This window comes from Erpetoichthys calabaricus, chromosome 6 (assembly GCF_900747795.2).
Source record: "Erpetoichthys calabaricus chromosome 6, fErpCal1.3, whole genome shotgun sequence".
Classification (NCBI taxonomy): Eukaryota; Metazoa; Chordata; class Cladistia; order Polypteriformes; family Polypteridae; genus Erpetoichthys; species Erpetoichthys calabaricus.
The window spans coordinates 181760957-181779861 of NC_041399.2; the positions used below are offsets into that span (position 1 = coordinate 181760957).

The 18905-nt window shown below is 38.8% G+C and overlaps 1 protein-coding gene across 1 annotated transcript in view; it reads right to left on the reverse strand.

Moving 5' to 3' along the window:
* Positions 1 to 293: 293 nt before the first annotated feature.
* Positions 294 to 18905, reverse strand: part of LOC114653699 (5-hydroxytryptamine receptor 5A-like) — a 38955-nt gene continuing 20343 nt past the window's right edge. The window contains exon 2 of the mRNA XM_028804161.2: positions 294 to 838. Coding sequence (XP_028659994.1) covers positions 506 to 838 — 333 coding nt within the window. The 3' untranslated portion in view covers positions 294 to 505. The remainder of the gene's footprint in view (positions 839 to 18905) is intronic.

An 18905-nucleotide genomic window follows, 5' to 3' on the forward strand; every position in this document is an offset into this window, starting at 1 on the left:
TATTTTCCCTTTCTGATCTTTGATGTTATCCATTAATTAAAAATCTGTGATTAGCCACTTGATTGATATAATTATTGGTGAATGGGTGACTAGCAGAAAGTTGCATCTTATGACTCATTAAGTAACTAATCACAGAGAAATTTAAAGAACAAGATAAAGAGCTGCTATTATTAGGTAATGCGTGATTGAAGAAGCTCAGGATTTCATAATCTCATAAAATTAAATATAAAATACAAACTGCACTTTTGTGTAAATCAGAAATAACTACTACACCATAAGTAGTTTTACAGAGAATAAGATAATGAGTTAAAAGAACAGAATAAATATTTAAATAAAAAAAAACATTTTTTAATAAAAATATAAATAGTGCCATGAATCCAGTGACAATGGGCTTGTAACATTCACATACATTATACACAGTTACAGTTAGTTGTTATAAAATATGCCATTGAAGACTTTGTCCGTTTATATTCAAGAAACAGAATGCAGAAAACAGTAATTCTTCTCAACGCTGCCGAGAAAAAAGGTTTCTGAAGGCATTGTTATAGTTTTTATTAAAAGCCGTGTAAATGAGAGGGTTGAAGAAGGAGTTGGAGTAGCCAAGCCACAGGAAAATACTTTTCCAGATTGGTGGGATATCGCAAGAGCACAAAGGGTTAATAAGCTCGGTGATGAAGAATGGGATCCAGCAAAGAACAAAGACTCCAATGAGAATTCCAACCATCAGCGCAGCTCTCCTTTCCTTCTGCTCCCTCCAAGTATCCCCGTCAGTCTGAAAGGTGACAGTTGCATGCCGGACTGTAAATACCATCTGTGGCTGGTGGGAGGCCTCCTTAACCTGCAGAATGTGTATTAGACATAGAATAATGAATTTTAATATAAAATAATCAGGGGGCAAAATTTTAGCAAGTGAAGATTTTTTTTAGGAAAAGGACTGGGAGAAAGGCAAAAAAAATAAAGAGCAAGTTATGCAGATAAATTGTTTCAGTTAAATCTTTTTAAAAAAATTTGAATATAACAGTACAACATATTGAATATATTTTCTGCTTCTTTAAATTGACCTAGTACTGTGACATGGTGGAGAAGTAATTAGTGCTTTAACGTTTCCATACTGAGTACGTTCACAATTTTTAACGTTTTTTGGATGCAGTTGTTGACATAGAAAATTTCTTTTATGGAAAAGCATGCGTCTTTAAGGCTACTCTCACATGGTAGGTAAAAGTGACTCTGTCCTGATTTTCTCTATCCTAATTTTTGCTCTGTATTATTTTTTCTTGACTGCTCAGATAAATTTTACGACTGATCTAAATCTGTCTGTACTGAAGAGGCTGGTTGCTGCTCTACATCAAAATTGTGCAAAATTGTCAGCTTATGATAGCAAGTAAGAGAATCAAGAAACAAAAGATCACAGCTGTTGGTTTGAGTACATTTCTCCCTGTTGGTATTCTGTACATATGACAATATGCTTTTGGATCGGATTTTAAACTGACAATAATATTGCGTACTGTATTGAAAAGCACTCAATCATTTGGTTGATGTTTTTTTTCTATTATGACATGATAAAGCTGTTGGAAAATCAAATGTTGTATTGCATTTCAATATACTTAACATTAGAATTACCAAAGCCTACGAAAAAACTCGTAAATCCGGCCCACCTTAAATCCATTCGCAACTCTCCATCAGCGTCTTTTGTTTTGTAAATGTGTCGATAAGCCCAAAAAGCAAGTAGCCTGCTATCCCATTCCCCCCATCGCCGCAGAAAGGGCAAAAAGCTCTCCCAGCTCAAGCCTTGTTTATCAGGGATTGAGGAAGTACCTAGAGCTGTATAAGCTAAATAATATATCGTTATTTGGAACACATGCATTTCATGTGTGTTCTGTGTCTACAAAGATCTTTGTAAGTGTAGGATGACAGGAAATGCAAGAAATGTTGAACACATACCTAAAAGACAAACTTTTTTCATGATTTAGTACTAATGACAAAATTTTGACATGAAGTGTATAATGTGTGAAGACTGAAGTCCAAATATCAAATAAACACTTTCACAAAAGGTACAAATATAGCAGAACATGTGCGCTTTAATTCAAGACTATAACTGAAGAAAAAGAAATCGGGTTAGTGTACTTCATTGTCACAACTTCTTTGGTAAGAACTGCTGACTCATAATGAAGAGGTTGTGGGTTCAAGCCTTCCAAAATAAACATTTTGAGTAGTGAACTGCTCTTATTGTTACTATTATACAATAAAAACATATATTTGATTTGAGTCTTTAACAGCCGGTGTAAATGTATGGTACCTGTAAAGGTTAGCATATTTTTCAAATTCAGTTTTATTCTCTCAGTCGTATTCACACTCCTCCCGATCTGACACTGCTGTTTTCAAATAAAGACGTGCGATAACAGACGTGAACTCAGATGAGGATGAGGGTTCTACATTGGAGAAAGAGAACAGAAGCCATCCCCACAAGAAACGTCCACTCACATATAAGAACAATGCAGCTGCACCAGGCTTAATAATAATAATACACAGAGTGCAGGTTAGTGTGAGGCACAACAAGATTACCAGAATCAGAGGACCTTAGTAGGAGCATAGTGATTTAGAAGGTCACTGATGTAGTTTGGTGCAAGGCCACATTAAGCTTTGTAGGTTATTAATAGAATTTTATATTCAATCCTGTAAGACACAGGGAGCCAATGAAGGCGAAGCAGGATGGGTGTGATGTGCTCACTGTTGCTGGTTAGAGTAAGGACTCTTGCAGCAGAGTTGTGAATCAACTGGAGCTGTGATATAAGATTAGAAGGGGCACCTGCCAGCAGCGAGTTACAATAATCGATGTGGGATGTGATAAAAGCATGGACAAGTTTCTCACCATTAGAAAAGGGGAGGAATGAGCGAACACGGGATATGTTACGGAGATGAAAGTAAGAAAGTTTCTTAATGTGGTTTATGTGGGCGGAATAAAAAAGGGAGGAATCAAAAATGACACCAAGATTCCTTACATCAGAAGAAGATCTGATGAGATCACTGTCAAGACTGACTGAAAAGGAGCTCATTTTCTTAAGTAGCGCTTTAGTGCCAATTTGCAGGAGTTCAGTTTTGTTGCAATTTAATTTTAAAGAGTTCTGCTCCATCCAGGTTTTAATTTCACTGAGGCAAGTTGTGAGCTGAGAAACTCTGATGAAGTTGCACTTTTGACTTTGAAATAGAGTTGAGTGTCATCTGCATAAAAATGATAACCCAGTTCATAGCTACGAATAATATGGCCAAGGGGAAGTATATAAATACAGAAGAGAAGAGGGCCAAGGACAGAGCCCTGAGGAATTCTTTGTGTGACTGGCGCTGAGCTGGATCTGCTTTTGCCAAGACTAACAAACTCTTGCCTATCAGTCAGATAGGACATGAACCACTGGAGGGCAGTCCCAGAGATACCCAGCATATTCTCCATTCTGGACAGTAGAATGTCATGTCTGACAGTGCCAAATGCCACACTGAAGTCTAACAGAAATAATATGCTGGTTTGTCCAGAGTCTGCTGTCGTAAGCAAATCATTGGTTACCCGAAGAGCAGTTTCACAGCTGTGCTGCGCCCCTAAAAACCAGAATGAAAGGGTTCCATCAAATTATTAGAGGTTAAGTAATTGGTGAGCTGGAAGGTTACAACACACTCAAGAACTTTTGACAGAAAAGGTAAGTGGGAAATAGGCCAAAAATTGTTAAGATCGTCACCATCAAGACCAGACTTTAACATGGGAGTTAAAGAAACGATTTTAAAAGTGGCTGGCACAAACCCAGTGTCATTGGATGTATTGGTTATTGTCGTAACAGTCGGGATTATGGCATGAAGGCAGGATTTAAGAAGTGTGGAGGGGATGGGGTCCAGTACACAAGTAGTTAGCCTCATCTTACAAAGCAGGTCATTAACAAATGCCGATGTGACTGGTGAAAATTTAGAAAAGGAGCTGGATGGAGTGGGAAGACAGGGAAGGATATAAATGGATGATGGATTTATGTTAGTTTAATTATTTAGATCTTTAATTTTATTACGGAAAAAGTGGAGGAATTTTTCACAGACTTCAGTAGAGGAGGTAATTGGGCCAGATGCAGGTTGAAGTAATTTATTAACTACAGAGAACACATGGCCACTTTCTATTATTCTGCCATAATGTTTGTTCTTGGCTGCAGTTAGTGCATCCCTGTAAGCCCTTTGATGGTCAGATAAAGCCTGGTTGTGAACAGTGAGGCCGGTCTTATGTGACATTCTCTCAAGACGTCGGCCAGTTGCTTTCATAGATCGTAGCTATGAATTATACCATGGAGCTGAACGCTTAAAGGAAACCTCCTTATGATTTAAAGGAGCAGTTTTATCTAGTGTTGAATGAAGGGCTGAGTTATAGTGATCAACAAGACTATCTAGTGTTGATGGAATAAGTGAAGACAGAACAAGATCAGAAATGGATCCAGCAAGAACAGAGGGACAGATATTTTTAAGATTTCGGAAAGAAATTTGACGTTTACAGGTAAGAGGAGGGAGAGGTAATGAGACAGTGAAAAGTACTGCTTTATGGTCAGAGAGTGCCAAATCACTGCTATAAATGTTCCCAACAAATAATCCAGATGTGCAGATCAGGTCCAGTATATGACCACCAGAGTGGGTGGAAAAATTGACATGCTGCACGAAGTCAAAACAGTAAACGTAACCCCCGCGATAGGTGAGGGATTACTGTACATCTACAGGTTTTACAGCCAAAGAAATTTTGTCATCTGGTACAGTATTAGTTGAATAGATTTGGCACTGCTTCATATCTGTTCACTTCACCTGCTTCTCCTGTTGGCTGGAGTTGAATCTGCTCCTTGGATTCACCTTTTGTGCCAAATGGTATCCATTCAATGCAACTAAACTCTGCAAAAGTAATCCACTTGGGCTGTACTCACTTGCTATAGTTTGACTGTTGTGTTTGACTGTTGAAGTTTTATTTCAAATTAATATTTAAACAAAATGCCCCTACATGTTTAACCAGACCACATAAGAATGTTGATGAAACGCTAGGAGTGAGAGACTTATAAATACGTTTTGGATGGAATAGTGCCACAATGGACCCTGCTTCCTAGATTCAAATCAGTTGACCACATGGGTTTTCCCCACACATTCCCAAAGATGAGCAGGTTACTTAGCAATTCCAAATTATTCCTTGTATGAATGTGAGTGTTTAAGGTTTGTACCTGTGTTGGACTTTTCTCTGTTTAGGGCTGGTTCCTGCTGGGATATACTCTAAACCCCCCACAGCCCTCAGCCCTAAATTAAGTGACATGTGGATTAGATGAGATAAGACGAGTAAACTGTCTTTCTAAATATTTACTTGCTTTTCTTCTTTACTTTTTTTAATGGCAAGCAATGCGGTACAGTGGCTAAAGTATTAGACTAAATTTTTAAGGCTGCAGATCATTTTCTATGTGTACTGTACCTCACTGTGTGACTGTGAGCACGACATGTAGCCTGCCTGTGCTTTAGATGTAAGAAATGTCAGGAAAAAATTGTAATCCATCCTGTTCTTATAAACCACCATAAAATAACACGACTTTTCAACTGAAATATAAACACAGTAAAATATGAAACTTATAACATTCAGCTCAGCTCAGCTCAGCATGTCAATATTGTGACCCTCTTCAGAAATATAAAGAACGAAAATAATGATAATAACAAGAGATATACTGGAATACACTAAATAGTTATTGGGCAACTATACATACATATATTACTTTCAAGATGATACAGCTTAGAACAGTTGCTGGCTCCAATCAGACTGTGTTCTTACTTTGCATTATGGGTAACGTTATTACACCTGCTACTTTGAGTTTTGTGAGTTGTGATCACCAGACACTCATAAACATAGGATTGCGGTTCACTCTCCAGCTTTTTGACTCTGTATTCGCTGACTCAGTTTGGGCAAATGATATCCTTCAGAAAAACGACAGCAACAACAGCAGACACACCTGAAAGGGACACCAAGGGAACCACGCCAAACTGCACAACAGCCTGAGAGCTTGAGCACACTGACCACTGCTGTTCAGTGTCCTACTTACCAATTTCTAGTCACTGGAGAACAAGCTGGAGATAAGAGTAAGGATAAAGTTCCAGCGAAACATCTAGGACTGCAACATCTTTTGTCTTAAAGAGACATGACTGAGTCTGATGGTACCTGATCATGCAATTCAGCCTGCTGAATCTCTCTCTCTTTACCGTATTGAACAGAGCAAAAGACTCCAGCAAATTGAAAGGTGGAGGTGTATATGTCATTGCCAACCTCAACTGGTGTGACAGCAGGAATTAAGCAATTTTATCACACCACTACTTGACCAATCTGGAGATCCTGAGGATTATATTCAGACCATTTTATCTTCCCCAGGAGTTTATTTTGATTAGTGTTATGCCTGTATACAGTATATTACACCTCAAACAGACACTGACACTGCACAGACGGAACTGTATGAGACACTGGGCCGCCATCAGAACAATAACCTGGATGCTACCCTCATCATAGTGATTTCAAAAAGGCTAGTCTCAAATAGGTAGTGTCAAACTTTTATCAGCATGTTACATATTCTACCAGAGGGACCAAGACACTGCATCATTGCAATACTCTGTACAATTTCAACAGTCCGATCCTAGGCAGGTCTGTGGATAATAATCAAATATAAAATAACTACTCCCACCACAATATGTGCAGACATCTTTCTGGCAGACAAGCTTAACAATTTCTACAAATGCTTCGATGTGAATGACACTAATGCATGCCTGCAGTCCAGCCTATCTGCTATAGGAGAACCGGTCAGTGAGGAAGCAGCACTCACTTTCTAGGAACACAACTTAAGGAGAGCATTCAGGAAAGTGAACACTAGAAAGATAGCAGGTCAAGATGGCATTCCATTAAGTGTTTAAGATCTATGCTGCTCACCTTTCAACAGAGTAATATTTAACCTCTTCTTAACCCAGTCTGTTGTTATGTACCTAGGAAATCATATCCAGCCTGCTTAAATGACTAATGTCCTGATATTATGCAACTGGATTTTGAACTTCCTGACAGGAAGGTGGTTCGAGTGGGTGGCTACACTTCATCATCCCTCACTCTTCACACAGGTGCTCTACAGGGCTGTTCTCTGCCGTTATCCCTCTACACATATGATGGCACCAAGGTTATTACAGTTTTGCCTTTTTATATTAGTTTTTATTTCTATATTTTTTCTGACATTACTTGGAAATTCAGTTTAGTTTTAGTTTTCCTTAATCGTATATTTTTAGTTTTAGTTTAGTTTTTATTTCACAAAGACATTTCTATTTTATTTTTATATATATTAGTTTTAGATTTAGTAATTATGGCATGGAACGCATACAGAGTTAGTTTTGTGTCACAATCAGACAGAACTATACACTTAACAGATTTGGGTATGAGTTTAATGTTAGTGGAAGCTTACTACACTGCCTGGTTTACTATCTGGTTTTGTTTTTTGTCTGATAAAAAAACAAGCATAATCAAAACTAGATACTGAATATGAATAGTTTTACACAATTGTATAATTTTTTAAAATATTTTCTCATGAAAGTCATGGGGGCTTAGGAAAAACAGGGCTCTTAGACTTGAATGAGTGTGTAGACCCCACCTAGCTGTACTGAGGGAAACAAAGAACAACAAGCATGTAGTGTGAAGGTTAGGGGTAGTGAGACTTGAATAGCCTACCATAAGAACAGTAAACCCATAATGAGCAGAGCAAGAGCAGGTAATAGGAATATGGACAGGCACAAAACAACAGAGACAGCATCTGAGATTAAGAACAATATATACATTATCTAAAACCTGTTTATCCAGAGCAGGATCACATGAAACCTGGAGACTTCCACAGCAGGTTTGAATGTAAGGCAGGAAAACTCCCTGGTATGCAATATGTATGATATAGCTAATGTTAAGAACAAAAAGAATATGATATTTCAACTATCTATTTTGAGAGAGAGAGAAAAACATTGAAAAAAGGGTGGCAAATATTTTAAAATATAATTCTGCTAATGCATTACATTGCACAATATCAGGTATTTTGAGTTGTGAATATGAACTAAAAAAGATAAATTAATAAATCTAGAATAAATACAAAAACCCATTAGTATGTTTAGTTTTTCATCACTTGTCAGACTCTCTACCTTTGTTTGTATTGCTGTGTTGTTAAACGATGTTTTTAAAGCAAAAGTGACTGGTCAGCAACAATGTGCTGATCTTGTATGATGACCTAGTCAGTCTCTCGATCAGTGCCGTTTGATTTTCAAAAATCAGGAGTGGTCTCCCCTCGACTTTCTTGTATACAGTAATCCTTCTTCCCATCACGGGGGTTGCGTTCCAGACCCCCCTGCGAAAGGTGAAAATCCGCGAAGTAGAAACCATATGTTTATATGGTTATTTTTATATTGTCATGCTTGGGTCACAGATTTGCACAGAAACACAGGAGGTTGTAGAGAGACAGGAACGTTATTCAAACACTGCAAACAAACATTTGTCTCTTTTTCAAAAGTTTAAACTGTGCTCTATGAGAAGACAGAGATGACAGTTCCATCTCACAATTAAAAGAATGCAAACATATCTTCCTCTTCAAAGGAGTGCGCGTCAGAGAGAGAGAGAGAAAAAAAAGCAAACAGTCAAAAATCAATAGGGCTGTTTAGCTTTTAAGTATGTGAAGCACCGCCGGACAAATTAGCTGCAAGGAAGGGAGCAAGCATTTTTCAGCATTTTTTAGAGGAGCGTCCGTATCCTCTAGGCTAGTATGCGAACAGCCCCTCTGCTCACACCCGCTCCGTGAGAGCGAGAAAGAGAGAGAGAGAGAGAGGAAAGCAAACAATCAAAAATCAATACGTGCTGTTTGATCTTTTAAGTATGCGAAGCACCATGCGGGAAGCATATCGCTTGCAAAGCAGCCACATGTAAGCCCTGCAAAGAAGGGAGCAGTGTGAAGGTAATCTTTCAGCGTTTTTTGAGGAGCGGCTGTGTCCTCTAGGGGTGTGAACAGCCCCCGTGCTCACAATATATTTGAGGAGTTTTATTTAATAGATAATACGCGCTGTGGTTGGGTAGCTTCTCAGCCATCTGCCAATAGCGTCCCTTGTATGAAATCAACTGGACAAACCAACTGAGGAAGCGTGTACCAGAAATTAAAAGACCCATTGTCCGCAGAAATCCGTGAACCAGCAAAAAATCTGCGATATATATTTAAATATGCTTACATATAAAATCCGCGATAGAGTGAAGCCGCGAAAGTCGAAGCGCGATATAGCGAGGGATTACTGTACTCAGATATGGGGATGGATATTTGAGGAGTAAACTGCAAGACAATGATTATATTTTAATATTACGTGCATTAAGGAACCATCACCAACAAATCAAATTAATAATATATTGAACAATTATTATAAAAGTAATGTTGAATAAATCGGACTCTGCAGCTGCATAAATAAAAAAAAAATCGTATGTGTTTAGGTAAAGTACCACTTCTAGATGATGGATTTGGCCCAAAAGTTAATACAGATCTACAATTGTGGTGTAACAACCACATGCCGAATTTCATCCATCTATCTAGTTGCATTTTTGAGTTATCTTGTTTACACACACACAGAGACACACACGCGCCCGCACACACACAAAATTCCAAAAAAACAGTATTTTTGGACTCTGGGAGGTCTATAACGTCAAGATTCATCAAAATATCGAGGTCAAATTTTTTCGTGATTACTATATTTTCTCTATACTTCGTATATGAAAAAGTAAAAACGATTTCTCCTGTGCGAAGTGGCAGGTGAATTGCTGTCAACAAAAAGCAGTCACCTGAGAATTAAACTGAAATGTTACTCACTCGTGATTTTTCTGTCCATATGATAAAGTTTTTGTTGACCAGCACATTCTGATTTCAGCCATTGTACAGTGTCCATTTTAGGACATTCTCCTCTATCCGACAAAAACAAGCGCAAAAAAAGAGAGCACGCAAATCGCTTTCTATTTCTCACGCTTTACGCACCCGCACTCAGCTTCCTCTGTCTCTGCAAATGCTGTGTGAACAGACGCCCTCCATCACCAGCCACCATTCACTGGATGAAAATGTGCGGGGACGGCTCGTGGTGGATGACTTTCTGTTTTAGAGTTAAAACTTACAAGGGTTAAAGACTAACGGCAAGAATATTCATTCAAAAAACGAAAACTAAAAATATTTTAGTAAATTATTATTTTATTTCAGTTAGTCTTTCCACCTACTTTAATAGTTTTGTTTAGTTTTAGTTTTTCATTTCGGTTTTGTTAATTATTTTATGTCAGTTTATGAAAATGTTTTTTTAATAATAGTTTCAGTTTTGATTTTAGTTTTAGTTAACTATAATAACCTTGGATGGCACAGCTGCACATGACTTGAAATCATTGTTATGTTTGCTGATGTCACAGGCCTAAATTTCTAACAACAATGAGCAGGTTTACCTGAATGAAGAGCAGAGTCTGTCATACCAGGACAACAGTCTATTACTGAAAGTCATCAAGACAAAGAAGATGATTGTGGACGTTCAGAGATTTCAGCAGAGACACTCCCTCAGTACTAAAAGCACTCAGGTACAGAGGGTGGATATTTTTAGATACCAAGGTGTCCACGTAAAAGAGGACCTAACCTGGTTCAGACCCACCAGCACCTTGGTAAAGAAAGCATATCAACACCTCTGACACCTCAGGGATTTCAGGATTCTCTCCCAATTATCTAAAGAGCTTTTATAAATCCTGACATGTAGCATTACTGCCTGGTTTGTGGACAGCACACAGCAGGACCACAAAGCTCAGCACAGAGTGGTGGGGTCAGCTGAACACATCACTGGGTGTGCACTCTCAAACCTCCAGGACATCTACACCAAGCAATGTTTGACGAGGGCAAAGAAAATTATCTGTAACGCCAGCCATACCAACAATGACCTCTTCTCTGTGCTATGGTCAATTAAAAGGTACTGTTGCCCAAAATCTATTTCAGAGAAACAGTGGAGGAGCTTTATCCCAAAATCTATCCATATGTCGAATAAAGAAAGTGTAGAGTTATATGATTATCTTTAGTTAACTCTTGATCATTGTTATTTATTTATTTAGTTATTATTACTTATCACATATTTATAATTCTATTTAAGATGTGTGCTATTATAAAACAATGTATTATTGTTATTGTCCCTTTATATTCATCTTAAAAGCAGTCATTGGAATTGAGCAACTAAGCATTTTACTACATATTGTACCATATGAATAATCTGTATGTGACAGACAAAATTCAATTTGATTTAAATGAAAAGATTTATAGTTTATATTACAAATTCTGCAGAGTATAAAATTAATAGCAGATGAAAATTATCAGTGTTCAAGGCAGTAGATATTCTTTTTAAGTACAACAATGAATTAATTTATATGACTAGCATTATTTCCCATTAAAGCATCTTCAAAACTCATTTTAAAGGTGTTTAAAAATGCAAACACTGAGCACTTATAGGATACCTGCTTATTAATATTGCAATCTGCTTGCAATCAAATGAACTCTATTTACTATTTAAACTCTTTCAGCATTTCTACATCAATAATAACAGTAGATTAAGGAATATTTTTGTCTAGCTATGAATATATAATCATGTTTTTATGCTGACATGAATTAGCTGGTTTCTCTCCCTAGCCCACTGCCATTATTTATAAATTACAGTGTCACCTTAAATGTTCTGTTGCCAAGACTTGATCTGGCACCCTGCCACCATAAGGATAAAGAAGCACATACTTATTGTTCCTAGGCTTCTTTATATATATATATATTTTTTGATGGGACACCTCGAGAATGAAAAGATGGGGGAAAGCAGCAACTTTTGGACACTGCCTCCCACAAGACACTAGATGGCAGCTCCCCTGGAGTATAGCGGTGCCCCAGATTCCCGCAGGGCATCCTGGGACTTGGAGTGCGGTTTCACAGCCCTGTTGGGTGCCATGGGTGCCGCCAGGGGGAGCTGTCGAAGGACCGGGGGAGTCATACTTTCCCTATAGCCCAGAAATACTAATGGATCACATGGACAGGAGCCCCGAAGTACTTCTGGGCTGAGTAAAGAATTGGAGTTCTACATCTGACCTGGAAGTGCTGGCAAGTCATATTGAAGGAAGAACAGAAGCACTTCCGGGCCGGGCACTATATAAAGGACTGCTGAAGACCCAGCAGGCAAGCCGGAGTTAAGAGGTAGAAGACAAAACTTGCTGAGAGGTCTGGAGGAGAGAATTATATTGATTTATTGTTTATTTAATTGTTTATGGTGGCTGTGGTGCTTGAAAGGCACTTTGAAGTAAAAAAAAACAATTAAAAGAACTTCTTCGTGCTTTTACTCTATGTCCGCGTATCTGTCTGTTGGGTTAAAAGGGGCAACATTGATAGGCAAGTGAGGCCAGCATGTAAGCAAAAAGAAACAAGAAAGTCACTCGCTTAGCCGCTAATACACACGTCAGCAAAATGAAACCTCCTAGGAGAGAGATGCTCACAATAGTTCCTTTCAATTTACCTGACATCTCTAGATTTCAATTTTTTTCTGACGATTTCAATAGTTTCTAGGACCCTGGGCTTTTTACAGCACGGGCATACACAGCTAGTATATATATTGTGGTATATGGCTGGTAGTTCATCTCGGCCAATACCCCCACGCCGCCAGGTGGTGCCCCGAGTTCCAGCAGGGCATTATGGACAGTGGAGTTTTACATCACAGCCCTGCTGGATACCATGGGGGCCTCCTGGGAACACTACAGGGAGGCTCAACAATTTATATTTTCAGTATAACCCGGAAGTACTTCCCAGTCACGAGGACGGAAGAAATAAAGTACTTCTGGGTTGAAGAAAAGAAGAAGTTTTCATCTGATCCAGAAGTGTTGGGAAATCACGTGGACTGGGGGATCAGAAGCACTTCCAGGTCAGGGAATATAAAAGGACTCTGGGAAATCCCAGCAGTTAGCCGAGTTGGGAGGAAGGGTGACTGAGCTGCTGGGAGTGGAGGATTGATTATTGTTTATTGATTGTGTATTGTTTATTGAGAATAGTGGAGTGGAGGGTGCTTTGTGCACTTATTTATAATAATAAAGTCAATATTTGGACTTTTATCTGGTGTCTGACACATTTTCCGAGGGTTCAAGGGGACGACAATAACCGTGCTATTCCTGTTTCAAGTTGAACAAAGCTGATTTTGCTAAAGTACTGAGACTCAGCCTTGTGTTTTGGGGTGCAAGACAGTGACTCATGCGTCACTATATATATATATATATATAATGAATTCCAACCCCTTCACTTTCTGCATGCTTTATTGTTGTGCTAAATGGATACATTTGCCCTTTTTGGCCACCAATTAACATTTACTAACCCAAATTAACAAAGTGAAAACATGTTTACAGAAAGGTTTGCAAATATATCCATTCATCCATTATCCAACCCACTATATCCTAACTACAGTGTCACGGGGGGTCTGCTGGAGCCAATCCCAGCCAACACAGGGCGCAAGGCGGAAACAAACCCCGGGCAGAGCATGCACACACACACATCAAGCACAATTTAGAATTGCCAAAGCACCTAAACTGCATGTCTTTGGATTGTGGGAGGAAACCAGAGTACCCAGTGGAAACTCCCACAGACACTGGGACAACATGCAAACTTCATGCAGGGAGGACCCGGGAAGTGAACCTGGGTCTCCTAACTGTAAGGCAGCAGCAGTACCCACTGTGCCACCATGCCACCCTTACAAATATATTAAAAATGAAAACCTGAGATCTCTCAGTTACATAAGTATTCAGACCCTTTGCTCTGGCCCTCCACATTATGGTCAGGTACTTACTATTTGCTTTAATTATCCTTGAGTTGTGTCTAGAACTTGACTGAAGTCCATCTGTGGCAAATTGAATAGATTGGACAGCATTTAGAAAGGACATTTTTTAGAAGGGCCTATACCTGTGTGTACTTTATAAGGACCCACAATTCACACTATGTGCCAGGAGAAAAGTTGAGGCATGAAATGCAAAGAACTCTCTGTAGACCTCTGCAGTAAAATTATAGATGGGGAACAGATCAGGGTAATGGTTTAAAACATTTCTAAATCTCTGAAAGTTCCCAAGAACACAGTGGCCTCAATAAGTGTCACTAGGACTATTCCTAGAGTTGGCCATCCAGCAAGACCAAGTAACTTGGCTAAAAGGACCTTGGTCAGAGAAGTCCTCTGCTGAGGTGGGACAACCTGTCAGAAGAATGACTATCTCGTCAGTACTCCATCAATCAGCCATTTGTGGCAGAGTGACTAGATGGATGCCACTTAAAAGGCATATGACATTCCTATTGGAGTCTGCCAAATGATCTTTGAAGTAGAATGAGAAGAGAACGATTCTTTGATCTGAGAAGACATAAACTGAACTCTTTTCTTCAGAACTTCAAGCACTATGTTTGGTGAAGACCAGACACTGCTCCAAATTGAACCCCATGAAACTTGAGTGTAGACACCTGAAAATGGCAGTTTATAGACACTTCCCAGGCAATCCAATGAAGCCTGAGAGGAACTTCCCTTCCAAGAAAAATGAGATAAACAGATCAATCCAAGTGAGACTTACGCAAGAACATTTGAAGCTGTAATTGCTGCCAATGGTGTTTATACAAAGAACTGAATTAATCGGCTAAATACTTGTATGAATGAGTATTCATATAAGTTTTAATTTAAAAATAATGTTTTTCAATTTAAAATTAACTCTACAATACAAAAAAAGAAAGTTCAGAAGTGATGGAGTCTATATACTTTATAAATCCACTGTATTTAGAGTATATTTATATGCTGTATACATACACATATACACAGACACATAATATACTAGACTTTTAATAATATTGTTTACCCTTTAAGTCAAGTAAAAAACATTTAATAAAAAACTGTCAAATAGAACAGTAGTGAAGAGAACTAAAAAAGAAACATTCAGTGTAATCTTTGTTTTGTCAATGTACTGTTTGAGAATGATTACATAATTGTCAACTGCCCATGAAATATGCATTTCAAATGTAATTTGATGTGGAAAAATAAACACATCCACCATCAACAAGAAGAAAAGGCTTTGTCAAATGAAATGCCTTTTATGTATATTTTCATGATGTGGCTATACTTTAAACTAAAGTACATTTGCAATTATTTTTTTTTGTTAGGAAGTGAAGAAGAAAATGAAAGTGAGCAATTAAAATCAAACACAATTTGGTGTCCTCTGATATGCAAAATATGAGCACCTTTAAATACGCTGACTGATATGCTTTCAATTTGTTTTCCATTTGAAACTAATTGTCTTCTTCACCGATGTAGCATCAACAGGTTATACTTTCATGGACAAACAGATTTCCTGCATTGATCTCATTAGACAGAGAAACCTCCCAAACATCTTATTACCTTAAATTAAAGTTGTGCTTCATAGCAGGAGGAGAAGTGAAAATTATCATTATCTCCAGTAAAAATTATAAAGGAATAAAGGAAATCATGCATGTACTTCCAGAACAAGAGTGTTTTGAGAGTCTGAAATGCATTCCTTATTTTTAAAATCAAGGCTAACCAAAAAAAAACTGCTATTATATTAAAAATGTTTTAATGTTCCCTTTGTTCAAATATTGCTTGATATTAACAGCATACAGTATAAGGACTGAAAATTGATATCAGCTTAAAAAAATTGAACTTTAAATCTTGAGTTGATCAACATATTAATCTCAGAATGCATGTGATTAATAATAAAAGCATAAAGTACCATTCATGTAGTGAAATTTGATAAGTGTCATCCTGTTCTTACAACTCTTTATGTAAATAATCAGTATACCACAATGTATTGCATGACTACTTCTAAGACTTTGCTAAAAATACAGACACATTACTATGCTGGTTCTAAAATGAATGGTTTTAGTTTTTCACAATTTTTATTCTTCTGTCCTTAGATGTTGACCCTAGCAATGCTCTTGAATCTATTGCCTCAAATAAGCAAGTTAATAAGAATCTTCATTTGCTTGCTATAACTATAAAAATAATTTTGTTCTTCCCATTAGCAACAAGGTGTAGGACCAGCAGATGACAATGATCAGAAATCAGATCATGATGCAAGGGTCAAAAGGCCAAACAGAAAAGAAAACTGTAAAAATCCCAATACGTCAGGAACAAATGTCTGAAAATTTCAAAGTCTGCAACAATTACTAACACACAAAGGTTTCTGGAGAAGAAATCAAGTCACAATTGGACACTAAAGATAGCACTCTGCCATCCTAAATAAGAAATGGCTTGTGATATTGCGTCCATGACAACTTCTGGTCATGCAGCTGGAACAATCCAGGCAGTTGTCAACAATATGGGCATGACCAGAAAGAAACATGCAAAATGGTGACATCCCTGAAGAAATACAAAACACAGAGTTACAGCACAAAATGATAACAAAATTCTGATAAAGAAATAATCATAACCTAAAAATAAAAAAGTAAAATGTCATTAAAACACAAGAGAGATGTAAGGAGAGTTGGGTTCCCGCCAGGCAGCCCTGGCTCCAGACCAAAATGGTAAGGAGGCTATTTGAAATGCTAAGGGTAGCAAAATGTGTGATGAAGTCTTAAAAATTCAATAATATAACAGAGAGCAGGTCTGACGCATTTAAATAATACAAATGTGACCCCAGCAACAGTTAGTAATAAAGGAAGCGCTTATGCTGGTGAGTGCAATGCTCACAGTACTTATCATAATGCTGCCCCAATTCCCATATGTCCTTACTAGGCACGAGATGATACACTTAATTCACATCCAATATACAGTGGAACCTCGATTCACAAATGTCTCTGAACACGTACAAATCGGGTTACGACCAAAAAGTTTGCCAAACTTTTGCATCTGTTCAAGACCACACACTCGGGTGATGAACAAGCCAGTTTCCCTTTTGGTTTGTGCGCGCCAATAGATTTCCGCACATGTTGCATTGTTCTTGGTCAGACGTGCGTGCTTTCGCTGTGAACTCTTTGTGCTCTATTTTGTTTCCCTTCTAGGTCATACGCGCCAATTACTGTATTTAAGCATGTGTTCAGCCTCTCACTGTGCATTGTTCTCAGTCAGACATGCGTGCTTTACTTGTGAACTCTTTGTGCTCTACAGTATTTCCAGTGGCGTAGCTAGGGGGGGCAAGGGGGGACATCTGTCCCCGGGCGCAGCATCTAGGGGGCACCGAATAGATGTTCCCCATTGCATTTTGGCAAACAGGAGGGGGCGCGAAATCTTCAGTTGTCCCCAGGTGCTGAAAACCCTAGCTACACCTCTGAATATTTCATGTGCTTTTGCAGTTAACCATGGCTTCTAAGCAAGTGAAGAGTAGTGAGAAGAAAGTTTTGAAGAAAATTGAAATCGAAGTAAAGAAGGAAATTATTGAAAAGTATGAGCGTGGCGTTCGTGTTACTGATCTTGCCGCCGAGTACAAGAAGTCAAAATCGACTATTCTAAAAGGTAAGAGGCCATTAAAGCAGCTGATGTTGCAAAAGGAGTTACAGTGTTAACCAGGCAGAGGTCTCAAGTGCTGGAAGAGGTGGAAAAACTTTCATGGCGATTTGCTGCAAAACTATCCTTCTATGAGTGGCAAAAGTGAGGAATTTAAAGCCAGTAGAGGATGGTTTGAAAAGTTTCACAAGAGAAGTGGCATTCATAGTGTGGTAAGGCATGGAGAGGCTGCTAGTTCCGACGCTGAAGCTGTGAAAGAATTCATAAAAAATTTCACAAAATTAGTGGAGGACGAAGGCTACATCCCACAACAAGTCTTCATCTGCGACAAGACCAGATTGTTCTGGATGAGGATGCCGAAGAGGACCTACGTTACCCAGGAAGAGAAGGCTATGCCCGGCCATAAACCAATGAAGGACAGGTTAACCGTTTTGCTGTGTGCTAACGCTAGTGGCGACGTAAAAATCAAGCCGCTACTCGTTTACCAATTTGAGAACCCTAGTGCTTTTAAGCAGCACAATGTAAACAAAGCCAGACTGCCCGTGATGTGGAGGGCAAACACGAAGGGTTGGGTCACAAGGACCTTGTTTTTGGAATGGCTGCATGAGGCTTTCGTTCCCGCTGTGAAGCAATATCTCAAAGAGAATAACCTGCCTAAAAAATTCCTTCTTCTGATGGACAATGCGCCGGCACACCTTCCAAATTTGGTTGACAATATGGTCGAGGAGTACGACTTTATTAAGGTCGTGTTCCTCCCCCCCAACACGACTCCTCTTCTGCAGCCCATGAACCAGCAGGTTATTTCAAATTTTAAGAAGCTGTACACCAAAGGACTATTCGCCAGGTGTTCCAATGTGACCGAGGAGACGTCTTCGACCCTGAAAGAGTTCTGGAAGAACCATTTTAGTATCATTCATTGCATCGGCCTCAGTGATAAAGCTGGGGAAGACGTCACACACCGGACCTTGATCTTGGCCTGGAAGAAACTTTGGCCTGAATGCATTCCTGAACAGGTTTTAGAAAGCTTTGAGCCTCCTGTTGTGGATGAGATTGTGTCCATGGGCAAGAGCATGGGTCTTGAAGTGGACAATGAGGACATCGAGGTTGAGGTCCTGGATCACAAGAAGGAACTGATGACGGAGAAACTTGCTGAACTCCAGCAGGAGCAACTTAGGTTGCTAACTGAGTAGTAGTCCTCCGGGGAAGAAAAGGAAAGGGTGGTTATAAAAAGTGATGCGATAAAAGCCATCATGGACAAATGGAACGAGTGCCAGGATTTTTTCCAAAAGAACCACCCTGACAAAGCGGTTACGAACAGAGTGATAAACATGATGAACAACAATGTCATCTCGCATTTCCTAAAAATTTTAATGCGTAAG